The 17,631-nt window shown below is 26.5% G+C and overlaps 4 protein-coding genes across 4 annotated transcripts; 3 read left to right on the plus strand and 1 right to left on the minus strand.

The window, feature by feature from the left end:
- Window positions 1-1,130: 1,130 nt before the first annotated feature.
- On the plus strand, window positions 1,131-1,535 carry LOAG_02761 (hypothetical protein). Its single transcript, XM_003138298.1, has one exon. It carries the CDS (start codon window positions 1,159-1,161, stop codon window positions 1,471-1,473), a length of 315 nt encoding a protein of 104 aa, XP_003138346.1. The 5' UTR covers window positions 1,131-1,158; the 3' UTR covers window positions 1,474-1,535.
- Window positions 1,536-2,705: 1,170 nt separating this feature from the next.
- Window positions 2,706-7,851, plus strand: LOAG_02762 (hypothetical protein). The gene is made up of 10 exons (XM_003138299.2): window positions 2,706-2,814; window positions 3,111-3,258; window positions 3,497-3,596; window positions 4,472-4,615; window positions 4,927-5,160; window positions 5,277-5,357; window positions 5,717-5,896; window positions 6,144-6,310; window positions 6,498-6,684; window positions 7,253-7,851. The coding sequence occupies exons 1-10, from the start codon at window positions 2,742-2,744 to the stop codon at window positions 7,370-7,372; spliced, it is 1,434 nt and encodes a 477-aa protein (XP_003138347.1). The 5' UTR covers window positions 2,706-2,741; the 3' UTR covers window positions 7,373-7,851.
- Window positions 7,852-9,306: 1,455 nt separating this feature from the next.
- Window positions 9,307-10,842, plus strand: LOAG_02763 (hypothetical protein). The gene is made up of 4 exons (XM_003138300.2): window positions 9,307-9,478; window positions 9,746-9,884; window positions 10,214-10,321; window positions 10,403-10,842. Exons 1-4 carry the CDS (start codon window positions 9,369-9,371, stop codon window positions 10,523-10,525), a joined length of 480 nt encoding a protein of 159 aa, XP_003138348.1. The 5' UTR covers window positions 9,307-9,368; the 3' UTR covers window positions 10,526-10,842.
- Window positions 10,843-11,111: 269 nt separating this feature from the next.
- On the minus strand, window positions 11,112-17,621 carry LOAG_02764 (TK/FER protein kinase; the record flags this gene model as incomplete). The annotated part of the gene is made up of 12 exons (XM_003138301.1): window positions 11,112-11,253; window positions 11,422-11,564; window positions 11,807-11,932; window positions 12,253-12,385; window positions 12,969-13,093; window positions 13,294-13,443; window positions 13,894-14,019; window positions 14,452-14,640; window positions 16,014-16,107; window positions 16,294-16,808; window positions 17,425-17,535; window positions 17,601-17,621. The coding sequence occupies 12 exons, from the start codon at window positions 17,619-17,621 to the stop codon at window positions 11,112-11,114; spliced, it is 1,875 nt and encodes a 624-aa protein (XP_003138349.1).
- Between the last annotated feature and the right edge of the window lie 10 nt (window positions 17,622-17,631).

Below are 17,631 nucleotides of genomic sequence, written 5' to 3' on the forward strand. Positions count from 1 at the left end.
AAAGATTTAAATATTTTTATAAAAGATTTTTCTTTTTAATTTTTCTTTTTTTTTTGAGAAACTTTCTTGGTTTAAATGCTTGTAAAGTTCGGATTTGAATTAGAATTTGCAATATTGCTATATTAGTTTCATTTCCTCATTAGCAAATCTTATCAAATGTATACTGTATTGCACAATTAGGCAAAACTCTTGCAATAACCGACTAGCAACTATCAACATTTATGTATACTGTACTATGCAATTCATATTTTTACAGTAGCTGATTAGCAACTATCAGTATGTATATACTGTACTATACAACTCGGATTTTTGCAACAACTGATTAGCACTCATCACCACATAAATACTGTATCATATAGCTCATATTTTTACAGTAACTAGTTAGCAACCATCAGCATATATATACTATATTATATGGTTAAGATTGTTACAGTAACTGGGTTAGCATTCATCAACTATGTATATTGTACTATACAACTGAACGTACCTACAGAAGTAGCTAATTAGCAACCATCAGTGTATGTATTTTGTACTAAGGTCTTTACACTAACTGATTGGCAATCATCCACATATACTACCATATTGTGCAATTGAACTGATTATATATATACTGTACTATACAGTTGATATTATATACGACAAATATGTCAATATTGTTTATCGGGTTTTTATTTTTTTGCTGCTATGTTAGATAAGATGGATAATTTAATTTGTCTACTGTAGAAGAAGAATTCTCATTTCATCTGATATTACCTTTACCTTCCTTCTCTATCACTGATAATAATTTTAACGATAATAATCTTAATGGCAATAAATCTTGCTTTTTTTTCCTCTCTCCACTTCAAGCTATATAAATTCAACAAAAAAAAAAAAAAAAAACGAATTTATATAATCAATCATATTTCCTTATCATTTCCATATCTTATCATTCATTCTTTAATCCCATCCATTCTAATAATATCAATCATTAGAATATGATAAGAGAAAATTGCCCAAATATTAGTTGTATTAGCTTAGTATCGAGTGAGATAAATATTAGCATTTAATAATTTTTAGAAATTTTGTTTTTTAATTTCATGTTAATTAACCGGTCAGTGCATCTCTTGTAATTAATTACTTAATTAATTTAAATAAATGAAGATATAAACATAATATAATATGAGAATGATATTAATGAGATATATTTTAGTGATTCTTTTTTCTCTTTTCATTTTTTTCTTTTTCTATATTTATATCGATACGTTTACTTATATCATATATCCATCTACCTATATATTATACATTACCTGTACCCATCAATATTTATATCTATCTATATATTATACATTACCTGTACCTATCAATATTTATTTATCCATTACCTCTACCTATCAATATTCATTCATTCACCTATTATCTATACTTATTAATATTCATTTACCTATATTACCTCTCTCTATCAATATTTATTCACCCATTATCTGTACTTATTAATATTTGTTTACCTATTACCTCTACTTATCAATATTTATGTACCCATTACCTATACCTATCGATACTCATTACTTCTACCTATGAATATTTATTTATCCATTACCTCTATCTCTATCAATATCCATTTATCCATTATATCTTTATTTTCAAATTCATATATTCATATTTATTATTAATTACATTTACCTGTAATTTTATTGCGTTTTTTTTCTTTTTTTGTCTTATTCTATGCTCTTTTATGTTATCATTTAATACATCAAAGATTACTTTTACTTCTTTTTGCATATTTTTGTTCTCTCATTTGCTAAATGATATTTTGTCATATTTTTTCTTTAAATATTTGTATTATTATTTTATTTCCTTTCACAATTTTTAACAATTTTCCACTATCTGATCACCCTTTTGTCCTTTCTTTCTTTCTCTCTTACCCTTTTCCCTCTCTCTCTCTTCCCATTTTTTCTCTTTTCATATTTCCTTATCGTTGTTTTTTTTTCTTCACAAAATATTAAAGAAAAAAAAAAGAAATTTTCTTTTTTTCCCTCATAAACATATATTTCTATCTTTTCATACATTTATTTCTTGATAAATTTCAGCTTTTCATTCATTTTATTCAAATTTTAATTTAAATTTCACTGGCATTTCTTTCTTTTCCTTTTCCTTCTGTTTCTTTTCTTTTCTTTTTTCAGTTAGAATATACTCGTATGAATTTTAGTTTTAATTAATCTGTCTTTTTTATCTTTTGTCATTTCTAAAATTTGCATCTTTTATTTTTTGAATTTTTTTAATATATTAATTAAATTTAAAAAAAAAAAATTATATTAAATTCTAGAAAAGATTGCACCATTATCGTTTAACTTTTATTGTTTGTAATTTAAAATATGCATAATTCATATACAATTATATTTATATGTTGGTATTTATTTTGTTTATTATTTATTTATTTATTTGTTTATTTGCTTTTATTTACTTATTTGTTTATTTATTTATTTATTCGTTTACTTATTTATTTATTTATTAATATCATGAACATTAGTAAATTAAATAGCTTATATTTCGTTTATTTCATTTTGTGAATTTTGGGAAATTTTTGAAATATCAAATATTGCATATTTTTCTTTCTCTTTTTTTTTCAGTGCCGAAAATAATTGGGCCAATAATTTAATTCAATTACTATGTTTCTAACAACGTGTGCAATTCTTCTCTAAATTATTCTCATTAAAAAAAGAGAAGAAGAAACTTGGAAAGAAAGAAGAGAAAAAATTAGCCGAATGAATGCAAGTGATGTAATTTTACACAATGAAACAAATGTGCCATCAACATCAAAGGTGTCATCTACAACAGGTAAAATAATTGACATTTAATTTTCGTTAAAATTTTTAATTTTTATTCATCATTACTATTTTTGAAATAATTGATTTCGTTTTTTATCTTATATTCAACATGATATCATTCCAGAATATGATATATTACGAATGATTAATTAATGATATTAAGTTAATAAACATGAATGGTATTGCAAATATTGAATAATATTTTGAATAATGATATGATAATCAATGAATTATGATAAGTTATGAATGTAATGGCATTAATAAATGATAAAATATGATATGATATTGATAAGTAAATGTTTATAGATGAAATGGATTATATATTGGGTGAAAATTTTCGGCTTGATGCTAAACATTTAAATCGTGTTCATGAAGAATTGGAAAAATTGAATATTGCAACAGATGTAATTAATAAATTAGAATTACAACTTGATGAAGCAAGAGCTACCTTTAGGTACCTTTTGAAATTATTTAAACTTGTACAGCTTTTATAGATTCTCATACTTTTGCACTGTGTCACATCATTGTATCCTATTGATATTTTATGAAATTATTTATAGGAAAAAGCAAAAAAAAAAAAGAAAAAAAACCGAAAAATAAAAGATTGAGATTAAAATTTTCGCACTCCTTTATTCAATTCGTAATATGTTTATTAACTGTGCTAATTATGTTGGTACTAATTTTATTTCCAGGAAAATTCAAGCTTCTTGGTCTGAAAAATTGAACGAATTAAGTCGTAAATATGGTTCAGCAATTGCTAAAGGTCGACCATATTATGAAGCAAAGCTTAAGGTAAATTTTTAGCTTAAGATAAATTTAGCTTTTTGTTATTTTTTTTTTCAACTATATTTATCTGTGTATTATAATGAAAGATATCATAGGTTTAAAAAGCTATGAAACAATTCATATTTATGCTACTATACGTTTGGATAATCATTCTTTTTTTTCCCTTGTAAATGTAGTATTTTTTGCATAATATTATTGATTGATAGTAGGAAAAAAATCAATTTATTAAGTAAAGCAATAAACAGAAAGGTTTTCGATTGAAAAGTTGGCTATGAAATTCTATTTTTCAACATAAAAATGTATTAAATGTATTTTAAAATGGATAACCTTGCATTGAAATTTATTTTTAATTTATCAGCTGATAAAAGAATAGACTCTACCGGATATTCGAATAGCTGGATGAGAAATTATGTAACTTATCTGTTGTAGCAGACTACATGAGAATAAGTTTATCAACCGTTCAGTAAATCTAATGATGAAAACATTTTTAATTCCATGATAGTCAATTATTAATTGACATGAAATGGCAGAATTTCACGGCGCTAAAAAAAAAAATCTCATATTCGATATGATTTAATCGTAGAACATAATAAGTCAAACATTGAGTGCAATAATTATTACCAATTCAATTAGCAATATTAATAATCGTTTGATTATTAGATACGGTGTAGTTTGATGGTACTAAATATATTTCAGTATTATGTGGTATATGATAAGCTTTTTATGCGGACAGTAATTGCATATTGAGGAAATTAAAACGATTAGTGCTAAAAATCAATAATAGTTTAACTAGTTACATAGTAATATTAAGTTTTTGTCCAGGAATTTTAAGGAAGGAAAATGAGACTTTGTAATTCATAGAATTCTTTTTCTTTTTGAAGGAGAGACGATTACGTGAAGAAGCGCAAAATGCTGCAATACGCTTCGAGCGTGCCAATTCGATGCATGCAGTAGCAAAGCAACAAGTGAAATTAACACAAGATAGTTTAAATCGGCAACGAATTATTGAACCAGAATGCTTAGAGGTTGAAATAGTTCACCTATATTTATTCGTTGCTTGTACTTCTTGTATTGCCATTTTTATGTTACCAAATTTATTTATTCATTCTTGCTGATGTCACTAATATTGTTAGATCAATTTATAATATTTTGTCTAACCAAAATAACTAAAAGTGCATGTCACTGTTAGAACTAAGCGGCAAGTTAGCTCTTCCAAAACTTTGCTTTCAAATTTTTAAGGAATCTGTAAATATATGTGTATTTTTTTGATTCCAAAAAGTGCATATAACTGTAATCATTATTCAAGAATGGGATTAGTAAACTAATTATTTTGCAGGTGTTAAACCATCATATCCAACGTGTAAACGAAGCGGAACAAGAACGTATAGCGGCTGAAGAAGTGCATCGTTCAATATCGGAACATATGACACAGTTAACAAAAGAAATTGCACAAATGCTAGATGGAAATGCTCGATCTATTAAGAAAAGCCGACGTTATTTTGAGCAACGCATCGAATTTACAAGAATTTTGGAACATCAAAAAAGTCTCATTCTGAAACTTGAATCGGAGGTTGGTTATGACAATTGGTTATGACAGTTTTTTTTCCCAGATTTTATTTGCAAAGTATTTTTGGATCCTACAGTGAGGAAATTTGGTTATTTTCAATAATGCTAATGATTTTAAAGGTGCGTCAGAAAAAGTATGATTATACATCATCGTTGAGAAATTTGGAACAGATATCAGATGCTATACATGAAGAGAGAAGCGTATGCTTTTTTTAAAACTTTTCTAAGGAATAAATACTGCCAATTGTATCTTAATAGTAAGAATAAATTTACTAGTGTGAGTGTGAATTTACTCAATGCAAGATTTTAATGATGCTTTATTGATTGAAATATTTTAGTGGTAAAATACTGTGATAATGATGGTTATCATTTTGCAGTAATGATGGTTGTTAGTTCTAATACTTGAGTAATGTCTTAGCGGTGATAATTATGTGCTTGTTATTTGTAAGACTTTTTATTTAACTGCACTATTATCTTTCGCATAATGTTTAATAATGGTTGGTAATAGATGGTAGTAATTGATAAATATTATGTTTTATTTTGCGCTCTATCTTTTATAGTTGTCAAGTGTACGACGTGAACCTGGCGTTGGTTGCGAATCACCGGACTTACCATCTTGTGAAGTAGCATTCAATAAAGAGAAAGCACAGCGTCGAGTTGAAGAAGAGGAGGAAAGAAAGCGTAAAGCAGATATAGCAAATACTGTTGCCCTCGAAGGGATTAAAGTGGCTTTTGACCAAGTACGTTTTTTATTTGCTTATTTGTTTCGTAGTGATGGAATAAAAATTAATTTTTTTTAATGGGAAAATTGGTTTTACATAAAACATACTTCCGGAAACCATTACTGGAAGTGATGTAACTCGCGTAATGTTACAATGGCGGCTTTTTTCTGACTTATCATTAGAAGGGAAGAAATGCATTTATGACTTTTATGATGTGAAATATCGCCCTAATAGCATTTTTTCATCAGCATTTATTGCTTTTCAGCTTACTTTGGATTGCGAAAAAACAGTCGATCCTGCTCTGTTTGATGAATCACCTGAAGGAGCAGATTCAGGATCAGTTAAAGATGGAACTCTTGGTTCTGGTGTTATATTACTTGCGCAACAGTTGATTCTTAGTCAGGGTAAATCGAAACAAAATAAAAACATTAGGTAAACTACATTCGAATTCATATGCAGTACACTAAGATTAACTATTGTCTTTTATCACTTGTTTAAGTGTGGATTTTTTTTAGGCGCCACTTTTATCTCCTTTTCTGTCTGCCTATCCTTGTAAATATTTTTTCTGAACTGGTATGGTATACTAGTTTCGGAGATGTTATTAATGATAAATATTTAGGTTGTCAACAGATTTAACTGATTTTCGTTATCGCACCGAATTGCCCGAGGGTGCAGCTGCAACAGTAACAATTTCTTCACCAGATGGCAATGATAGCGATAGCTCAATGGAAAGCAACCATACGGGAATAACGATGAACACGGATGATTTGTCAGGAATGCTTCGAAGCCATTCTCAAATGATTGAAGTAAATTGTATGACATATCATTTTGCTATAATGAAAAAACGAAAGCAGTAGTCGTATGTGGATGAGAATTATGAAATAAATTGCAACTTACCAAATTTTTTGATTAAATTTAATATGCAACTTTTCTGTTAACTGCTCCCTAGCTTCTTCAACATCTAACTTTGGTTTAATTTTGGCTTAATTTTCTGGTTAGAACTTTTTTCTTAATTTTTCTAGTCGTAAAATGAGGTAATTTTCAAAGTTCATTTAATGTACTTTATTTGCTTGGTAACAGCAACAACAAGAAAATAAAGGGATATTTCTACTTCTATATAATGCTCATCTCTAGCACTAATTACTTTTTATTACAAAAAAAAAAAGAGAGGAGGATGAGTGATATACAATTCGTGATATTAAACGATATTTGATATTTCAATATGCTCTGGTAGTTATCTTTCATAATACTGGCGTATTTGCAAAAAAAAAAGAAAAAAAATGAAAATAATATTTAAAGGAAAAAAAATGGAAATGATATTTGTCGGGTCTATAATTAATTAATAATCCAATAAAGAAGTTATTTATTTTTCAGGAAATTGATGAATGTGCTCAGCGTACTGAAACCATATTGCATAATAATTTGAATGTTATTCGTCGAGCTGGAAATGATGATGTGGAGCGTGATAGCGGTCATAGTTCATCGAGTTACTAGTCATTTTTTATATTTCTCTATTTCTCCTTCATAATTACTGTGTCCTTTTCTTTTCCAATATTAGAATTATTTTATGAATGTTAGGAACAACTAAGTTTATTCGTATATCATCGAATATTATCTCTTATAATATATTTATGATTTTGTTGAAAAACATTATGGCAAGCATCATATTAACTAAGCAAAAGAGTAAAGCAAATTGACAGTACAACTGTTCTTACATCTTTTTTACGTTTTGCCACGTTTGGATAACCTCTACTCAAACGTTTTTACATTTTTGCGTATTATGCGGGTAGTTGAAATTGTTGAGTATTCCATCTACTTAGATTTGTTTTACATCCTTATGCTTTCTATCTTTTGTATGATTTGCGTGTGTATGCAGTCCTTGCGAACCGTTTAATTACCTTCATATTGTTTTACAGATATATTGTATCAAGTGATTTCGTTCCTGGCGATACTTAAACATTAACATGTCCAGGTTTGTATTACCTTTTCGTTCTTGTTGAATGATGGATAGATATGATCAATTTCGAAAACAGTAAAGGTGGATGCTTCAAAATATTCCTAAAGAGAAGGAATTCGGTTTTCTGAAATATAGAATATTGATTTTCATCATTCGATCATTCATTAAATCATGAATTTTATGCATATTTCGGTGCATTATATGTTTTCTATTATATTTTTGTAAAATCTTTCACATTCAAATGTGTAATATTCAGTTTGCTTGCTGTGATCGTTTGAATATTTAAAGGATTATTGGAAAATTTTCAATCATTTCAAAAAATTTTTTACTGTATGAGAAATATCATTAGGTCATTTTGAAAAGTAACAAGAAGTAAGTGTACTAAGCAAGCATAAAACAAATTACATCCAGTAAATTCTAAGTTCAATAAGTTTTTCACCAAGTTTTTTCTCAGTAAGTTTTTCTAAGCTCAGTAAGTTTATTCTCGAGGGTATTTAATTTTTTTAACAATAATTGATGTTGAAGATGAAATTTTTGAAGAGATTTATTCAAACAACAAATCAGAAATTTACGAAAATTAAGTATTTATGAATAAATACGAGAATAATTGCCAATAATTGTTGAAGAGAATGACATATTCATCTAATTTTGTTCAATTTTATCGATTTTAATACAATTCAATTTATTTCATTCAACGCTTTAATAACAATCATTTATATTTCTTTGCTAATGAAAACAATTAACAAGTTTCAATCTACGAAATAGTTAGGGAAATATCATTGAGCAGATGGTAATTAGACATGAATTCCCTAATAACTTTTTGAAGTAATCATGATTTATATTCATTATTTTTTTTCTACCTTTCATTATTTCAAAGTTAATGCAAAATATTTGTTTAGATGTGATATGTTATCCAAAATATTTTGTAGATGTATGAACATATTCTTTGCTATGCATACGTTTATGTTAAATTACATAAATAACATTATTTTAATGAAGTAATCTATCAATTTATGCTGATAAAATCATCCCATTGCATTGGTTATTTTAAACTTTTTACGTTTAACGTATCAACATTAAATAGCAATATTATTTATTAAAATGATATAAGAAATGGTATTTAAATGGATAAATTATGGAAATGATAATAACTCAGTGCATCACTTCCATTTTCGGGAACGTATAATACGTGAAGGTAATTCAAGCTATACGTTAATGGTTGTCTTATGTAATTTGTGTTCTTATGTAAGTGGTACGTCGAGATCTAAAGAAATTTTGAAAAAGTACATGAATCAATTTGTATCGGATTTAAGTGACGTGAAGTTGTGGTACATAAATAATGTGAAATTGTACGTAAGTGGCGTGGTGGAGTTATGACACATAAGTGACGTGAAGCTTGTTCTTTTTTTCGGCCAGTGTTTCTATCACGGAAAACGTACGAATATTTTGGAAGGCAGAAACGATGTTGAATAATTTCAGATATGATGACATGCTGTTGAGACGTGAAATAATACCGCAAAATTTTGTTTTACAATGGCAGTGTTGTTGAGTGGAAGTAAGGTGGTGTCATTAGTGGCTAAAAGTGGTTCCGAATTTACGAAACGTAGTATTGCTAGGATACCACATTGGGAATATCATATCAGGTATGTCAGGAATTTTCACATTATCTGTATTAGGATTAAGCAGTTAATTACAACATATCATGTACTGTGTTTGGTAATTCTTATGGGAGAAACATTAAAGTTGCATTGTTCATAAATCTTAACATGTAAACGTTTAAAAATTTGCATGTTTTTTGTATGATAATGGCACCGTATTCTATATTTAACAAGTTTTTTTTTTTAGTAATATTTTTTAGCTTCATTTATTGCGATTTTCCCTTGGTTTACTTAATTCTATTATAATTCTAGATTTGATCCAAAAGAAGGGCGCAAAAGACCATGTCAAGATGTACTGGATCGTTTTAAGCGACTTAATAACGGTATGTGGATACGTGCACAAATGGGAAGAAATGTAAAACGTTACAGGAAAGATGAGACCTTTTTAAAGGTTAATTTCTTAAATTATTATTTCTCTTTTTGACAGTCAAACATTTACCAATCAAAAACTTCGAGTTATTACATTTGTGATTGAAGACACTACTCTGAATATCTGAATGATTATAATGATTCTAGTTCGAATGAATTTGAAGAGAATTTTCAATATTGTGAAAATATTTTACTACTTTATTTTAATATTTTTTGTTTGGTTGAGAATGGATATTTGTAAAAATAGTTCTGAATCTAAAATCTCGTACCAACACAAGAGTGTTGTCCTACTGTTACATTTTGCTCTTGTCAAAACTTAATAAATTATGCAAATATTTATAGTAATTTTAGACAAGTTACTATTATGAAACGTGTACAAAAGAGGAATGCTGGATGCTGGATCGTATGATGACACCGTTTTGGTTACGACCAAAATATTATATTGATGATCCTTATGAGGTTATAATTCCTTTAATTTAATTTTGTGAAATATTAAATTAAAAAAAAATACAAAATATAGTTTGAATCATTTTATTGCAGCCTTACAATGTACGACATGGAATTAAATCACCAAGAATTGGTTTGAATGGTAAATTTGCAAGAGAACGTCAAAAAATTTTGCTAGAAGATAGTATTGCTGATCGTTACTTTCACGATCGTTAGAGTGATTTCAAATAATATCAATCACATAGCTGGATGAGGTTTTTTTATCGTTTTGAAAATTAAGCATTGGTGCTATTTTACCTCTTATTGCTATTACTACATTATTAACATATTGTTTAGTAAAATATACGATTATGAACAGTTGAGATTTATATTATCATTATTAAAAGTTAATTGTGATCATTATCATGCATATACTATATGATGCACATATTGCTAAAAAATCCATCTATCGACCCGATTTCTTAGACTTTTTCTTGAAACTCCTTCTGAAGCTGCAATGGGAAAATGGAAGAATAAAAGTTCAGATAAATAATTTGTTCTTGTATATATAAAGATTAGCAATTGAAAAATGTTTTACTCATTAGTACCACTTAATTATTCAAGTATAGCATGCGTATACATACATATGCAGGGATATTTCATTTGGCATACAAAACACAGTAATATGAAGTATTTCTAAAATAAACATTGCTAACTGATAGCTAATTATCCTATCACTCCTAATATTTCCACTTGAAACTGTCCGTTATTCAGCAATAATATCAATACAGTGTAGGATTTTTGTGAAATTTATTTGTGGTACTTACCTTTTTCTCGATCTTGGCACTGGTTTATTACCAGAAATTGTCAAAGCTTTTGGACTGTAATAATTATTTTGCATATTCTTATACATTGGTATTGGCATACTAACAGTAGCATGAGTTTGTTTATCACTAGTATCATTTCTAAAAAAAAAAAAGAAAGAAAATTAACATACAAACATAAAAGAAATGCATATTTTCTTTTTTTCCAAAATTTTAATGCTTTCAGAAAGTATTACTGTTAAAAAATAGGTAAGAATTGATAAGTTATACAGAGATCAGAGACAGATAAAGTAACGAATGTATACTTACTGTCCGGTTAATTTCCTCATTACAGATGCTACAGTAAACATCGTTGGCCGTTTACTCATATCCGTATTCCATGCTTGTTTACAAAGTTCTTGAAGTATAACTGGTGCTGCGGAAGGTATGGATAGTCGGCTACCTTTTAGAACCTGTAATGAAAATATAAAATAATATCTTGAAATAAAATAAGAATATATAATCTTATTAAAATATATCATTTAATAAGAATATTGAAGAAAGAAAGAAATGAAACAAAACGAATTGATTGAGCAAAATAACTATTTGAAAATTTTAAAATTTGTTTAGTGAATTTAATGGATTTAAATGGTTTTAAAAAATTTAAATATTATATCATTTATAAGTGACAATAATTTCAGCAATAAATTCATACTTCAATTTTAACACGTGCTCGATCCCAACCTGTATATGGTTCCACAGCATTATTGAAAATCTCCCAGACCATAATAAAAAAAGACCATGTTTCAGAAGGGAATGAATAGACTAGCGTACGGAATACCTCAAATTTAATAGTTTATTTACTAAAAATTTACATATTCAATCCAAACTTATTAATCCTTCTTCAATTGTAATCATTGAAGGAAGAATAAAAAAACTTCGAATTTAATTTCTTCCTTAACTTTTTTAATTAATAACTTCTTCAGAGCACTAAAGGAAGAATTTAAAAAAAAAAGTCAGTAATTGATTTAGGATCAATGTATCAATTTTGATTTAAAAGAAAAAAAATTAAGTAAGATAATAGCAAACTTAAATTTTACAAATTTACGGCAAAAAAAAATTGCAAACTTGAAATTTTTAAAAATTTAAAATAAAATTTACCTCAGGTGCAATCCATCGAACAGGTGCTTTATCAGTTGGTAGTAATTTATGTTGAGGTCCATAAACAGACATACCAAAATCGCTTAATTTTACTGTTTCACCTGTATATAAGCAATTACGAGTTGCCAAATCTCTGAACAAAAAAAAAAAAAAAAGTAAAGAAGAAAAATTTGAATTGTCAAAATTTTATCTTTGTTATTCTCGTAAATTTTATCAGTGATAGTAATAAGATGGTACAACCTGTGATATGATGATCAAAGATTATTTTGCTAAAAAGTAACTAACTGACAATCAATATATTATTTTATCAAAAGCTATCGAAAAATTTTTTTTTTTTGAAAAAGTTTTCGCTTCTTGCGTTGATTCCGTTTAATCATTTAGTTCTAATTAATTAATTACTAGGTTTTCATATTACAAATAAATGTTATGTACATGAAATAGGTCTTACTGGAAAGAAATGAAATGAAAGAAAATTTGAAATTTAATAAATGAATAAATAATTTTAATTAAGTAATCTTTTTAAATCAAAGTTTTAGTATAAAACAATTGTATATGGAAATAATAATTAAGTGTTATTTTTGAAAGAAATGATTTTATAAAAATTAAAAATTAAACTATCATTAGCTATGAAAATTAATCCAATTAATAAAACATTGAAATGGATCAGTGCATTTGTAATTGTAAAGTTAAGAAGAAGAAGAAAAAGAAGCCTAGACCTATGCATAATATTTTGGCCATGTAAATATGCTAGGCCAAATGCAGCATCACGTATCATTAATAGTTTGATTTTCATTGGAAGATTATTACCATTTTTTTTAAGAAATGTATCCAATGCACCTTCCTAAATGAAATATTCGAAAATTTAAAATAGATAAAATTGAAATTGGTTCAAATTAAAATTATCATTTCCAAAATTTCGAAAAAAGAAAAGGATAGAAAAGTAACATCATATCGTGTAAAAGATTATAATATGAAATGGAAATGTATTATAAATTTTGGTATTAAAATTGAAATTATTAATTAAATTTGAAATATTGTTACTTTGACAAGTTCCATAATGAGCATTAAAGGTTCTCGTCTATTAGCAACACCATAAAATCGAACGATATTTTCATGTCGTAAATTTCGTAACATTCGAACTTCACACATCGCTTCTCGTACTTTTTCTTTTGTCATCGTATCACATTTAAGCTTACAGTAAGAAAAAATATATATTTATTTGTTTAATTGTCCATTCATTTATTTCATTGTTTATTTATTTGCTTATTTATTTATTTATTTGTTTATTTATTTATTTATTTATTTTACTTTTTGTTTGTTTATTTATTTATTGATTTATTTATTGATTGATTGATTGATTTATTTATTTATTAATCTGGTAATCAACTTATCTAACATTTCTGATAATTAATTACTTAACTGAACCAAAGTAAAAGATAAATCAAATGTAAGTGTTAGTAGTTTGCAAGATAGTTTGTAAGATAGCTTAATTATATAAATTAGTGAAAAATATTGCAAATTTCATGATAACAATAAATTAATCAATTTGAAAATACTATTAAAATTATTAAAATTTAAAATATTTCTAAAGGAATAAATGAAAATTTTAAATTTGTTCAAATACATTCATTATTAGCATACAACTTTAACAGCAGCTTTGACACGAAATCGAGGTGTAAGCGCAAGATTAGCTGAATGAACTTCACCAAATGCGCCTTCACCAAGTTTTTGAAGAAGTTCCACTTGTTGATGCTTCAATTCCCATGGCTGAACAAGGTAAATATGAAAACAAAGATGTTTGTTTACGTTTTATTCAGGAAAATTACACGTACGTCTTTACGTACGTATTGATATGCATTAACTTTTTATATCCTTTTTACTTTGTAAAAATATGAAATGAATAAAATGATATCAATAAATATTACAATAAGATACTTTCGCTATGATTGATATCTTATCATTATAGATAAGAAACTAATCATTAGCATAATAAGTGAATGAATTAAGTAAAAAAGTGGAATTTGCTAATAAAAAAGAATCGTAATATTCTATAAGAAAGAATCGTAATACTCTATAAGAAAGAATCGTAATACTCTATAAGAAAGAATCGTAATACTCTATAAGAAAGAATCGTAATACTCCACAAATAATAAATAATAAATATTATCAGGAATAATGATAATCAATAAAAATACATACTTGTGTAATGATTGGATTCTTTAATAATACACGTTCTTTTAGTACTTTAAATTTATGTTGAGCATAATAATTAACCAAATCGGTAATTGTAGGAAATGTATGATTAGCTTTCATTCCATATTGATTCTTTGATTTATCATAATGTAAAATGATATGATGTTTACCACGCCATGCAACTGATAAGCATAGCTTAAAGAAGTGATAACATTAAACTAATGATATGATATAACTTCAATTACAAAAAAAAAAAAAAACGAAAAGAAAAAACATAAAAAAACTATTTTTTTTTTACAAAAAAAAGAAGGAATAATTGATTAGAAATGAACATTTATAAGTGAAAGTGTTGTGTGATTCCTAAAATAAATATTTTAATATACTGGAACTAATAATTGTTCATTTACATACTAAATGCTCTTGATTAATTATTTTATGATAATTTGATAAATTCTTCCATGATAACTTAAGAAATTCAGTGATAAAATGATGGATCATATAATAACATGATAAATTTTTTAATAACTTGATAAATTTTGTGATAACATGATAAATTATATAATAACATGATAAATTATGTGATAGCATGATAACTTCTAAGATAATGTGATAAATTCCATGATAACTTGGCAAATTCTATGATAACATGACAAATTTATGCAGTAATATGAGAAATTCTGTGATAGCATGATAAATTTTGTGATAATTATAACAAATTACATAAATGATGTGATAAATTTTATGTTAATATGATAAATTTTATGATAATTTGATAAATTCTAGTATAATTTAATAAATTTTATAATAATTTAGTGTACAAAATATTCTTGTATGTTTCTGATAATTAGCTAAAAATGAATGGATTATTCATGAAACTTTTACTATGTGTTCTCTTCAAGGATGAAATTCAAAAAAGATCGAAAAAAAAAAGTTCTTAAAAATTAAATAAGCCATATTTTAGGAGGTCAGAATTGAGTGAAAAAAAAATAGGTAAAACTTGAATCGAGCAAGTATTAAAATCAAATTTCGAATTTAAATCCTTCTTAAGAGAATAAATCAAAATTCTGGAATTATTCTTTTCGATCAAATTTTTACTCTTCTATCGGATTACTTATGGTGCTATTATACATTTAATTAATTTAAGTAATTTTATCTATTTTTAATCTCCCTGACAATTTTCATTTCCATTTCTTACTTTTAATTTATATTATTTATAAAATTAATGCAAAATTCGTTTAACAATTAGAAAACGTCACAGGTAATTCATCCTACTATGATAATTTTGCTAATTCTGTGATAACATGATAATTTTCAGGGTAGGAATGATGATAAATTCTACGACTACTTGATATATTCTGTGATAACACGACAAAATTCTTTGTGATAATCTGACAAAATTCTATATGCCCAATAGAAGAATCTATCTTTATAAAATATTCGAAAAATTCTATCTTATCAATTTTACGTTCGAAGAATTTTATTTGAAAAAAAAAAAAAAGTTCAGAGAATTTTATAAAATATCCGTCAGGATATTCCTAATGATAATTATCATTGAAATATTTTATCACCTTACGATCTTCACCAGACGAAACTTCGGTAGTTCGTAGTAAAAAGTCACCATCAAGTACGCAGAGCGTATTTGCATCTTCACGAGGCAAAAATCTACAAAATATATTTCAGATAAAGCATAAATTGTAAACATAAATGATTGATAACATAAATATTACGGTTATAATTAAAAATATCAAATAGTGACACATACAATTTTAACATAATTATCTTGAAAATTTTTTAAATTATTAAATAAGAATTGAAAGAAAAAAAAAGTAAAAAATAAAAAGGATGAACCCATGAAAGTAATCATCTTCATCATCACCAGTGAATGTTGACGGAATGCTAGTTCCGAAACCGGAAACAACTTTAGGTATTTTTAAAGTAATTTTTGATACGGTTTCACTTGGTTTTATTACCGGAATTTTTATTGCCATAGATTTTGTTACCGGTGCTTTTATTGATGGAGATGGTTTTGTTATCGGAGGAGATTTTACTATTACAGTCTTTGTTAAGGAAGATTTTGTTGTTGAAGGTGTTGGTGGTGTTATTTGAATGATTTTTGGTGATGTTTGAACTGATGGTGATCCATGACTTGACGTTGATGACGCTAATAATTGACTGTCATCTTTGTCAACTTGTTGCTCTTTTACATCTTGTTGAATTATACTTGCCGTTGACATAATTGCCTCAGTCTTATCACCTTCCTGAACACTACCCTCATTGGATATTTGCACTTCCGTGGTCTCATTTGGTTTCACTTCTCCTTCAGATGATTCAACCAATTTTTCGTTGGATTCAATTTCTTCCACCTAAAAAAGAAAAAGAAAAACCCCAACTTATGCTGTAAATGTTTAAAATATGTAAATAAATCAGTCATATGATAAGGTTGATAGATTTAATAGTTGATAAGGCCAATAATTGATGAGTTCAATGGTTGATAAGCTTAGCAGTTGATAATTTTAATAGTTGATAAATTCAATGATTGGTAAATTTAGTAGTTGATAAGTTAAATAATTGATAAGTTTAATAATTGATGAGCTTAATAGTTGATAAGTTTGGTGGTTGGTAAGTTTAATAATTGATAGACTTAATAGTTGATAAGTTTAGTAACTGATAAGTTTAATGGTTGATAAGTTTAACATTCAATAAGCTTAGCAATTGATAAATTTAGTAATTGATAAATTTAATGGTTGATAAATATAATAGTTGATAAGTTGAATAATTGATAAGTTTAATGATTGATAAGTTTGATAGTTGGTAAATTTAGTGGTTGGTAAGTTTAACAGTTAATAAATTTAATCATTGGTAAATTTAATAGTTTGTAAGTTTAATAGTTAATAAATTTATTATCATTTCTAAACATTATGCATTGTTATATAAGAAAATCTTCATTAGCAAAATTAAGAAATGATAAGATAAACAAACATTTTCTATAGAGACAATACTTGGCTGTGTAATATCTTCTTTTTCAGTACTAGCTGAATCCAACTTTTCCTCATCATTTCCATTATTTGATTGTTCCAATTGTATGGTATCCTAAATAAAATTATCATATTTAAAGATGTATAATTTATCCATTTCATATTTTTAATAAGCAAAACTTTACTTTTCTTAACAATCATTCTTTATCGA

This window comes from Loa loa, assembly GCF_000183805.2.
Source record: "Loa loa unplaced genomic scaffold supercont3.303, whole genome shotgun sequence".
Taxonomy (NCBI): Eukaryota; Metazoa; Nematoda; class Chromadorea; order Rhabditida; family Onchocercidae; genus Loa; species Loa loa.

What these genes read in the sequence shown, in the direction of transcription:
- LOAG_02761 (XM_003138298.1), top strand. Translation starts at nt 1,159, where the DNA reads ATGAGAATGATATTAATGAGATATATTTTAGTGATTCTTTTTTCTCTT.
- LOAG_02762 (XM_003138299.2), top strand. Translation starts at nt 2,742, where the DNA reads ATGAATGCAAGTGATGTAATTTTACACAATGAAACAAATGTGCCATCA. An exon ending in CTATACATGAAGAGAGAAGC is followed by an intron (nt 5,358 to 5,716) that starts GTATGCTTTTTT and finishes TATCTTTTATAG; the next exon opens with TTGTCAAGTGTACGACGTGA. An exon ending in GCCATTCTCAAATGATTGAA is followed by an intron (nt 6,685 to 7,252) that starts GTAAATTGTATG and finishes TTTATTTTTCAG; the next exon opens with GAAATTGATGAATGTGCTCA.
- LOAG_02763 (XM_003138300.2), top strand. Translation starts at nt 9,369, where the DNA reads ATGGCAGTGTTGTTGAGTGGAAGTAAGGTGGTGTCATTAGTGGCTAAA. An exon ending in CATTGGGAATATCATATCAG is followed by an intron (nt 9,479 to 9,745) that starts GTATGTCAGGAA and finishes TTATAATTCTAG; the next exon opens with ATTTGATCCAAAAGAAGGGC. An exon ending in ATATTGATGATCCTTATGAG is followed by an intron (nt 10,322 to 10,402) that starts GTTATAATTCCT and finishes ATTTTATTGCAG; the next exon opens with CCTTACAATGTACGACATGG.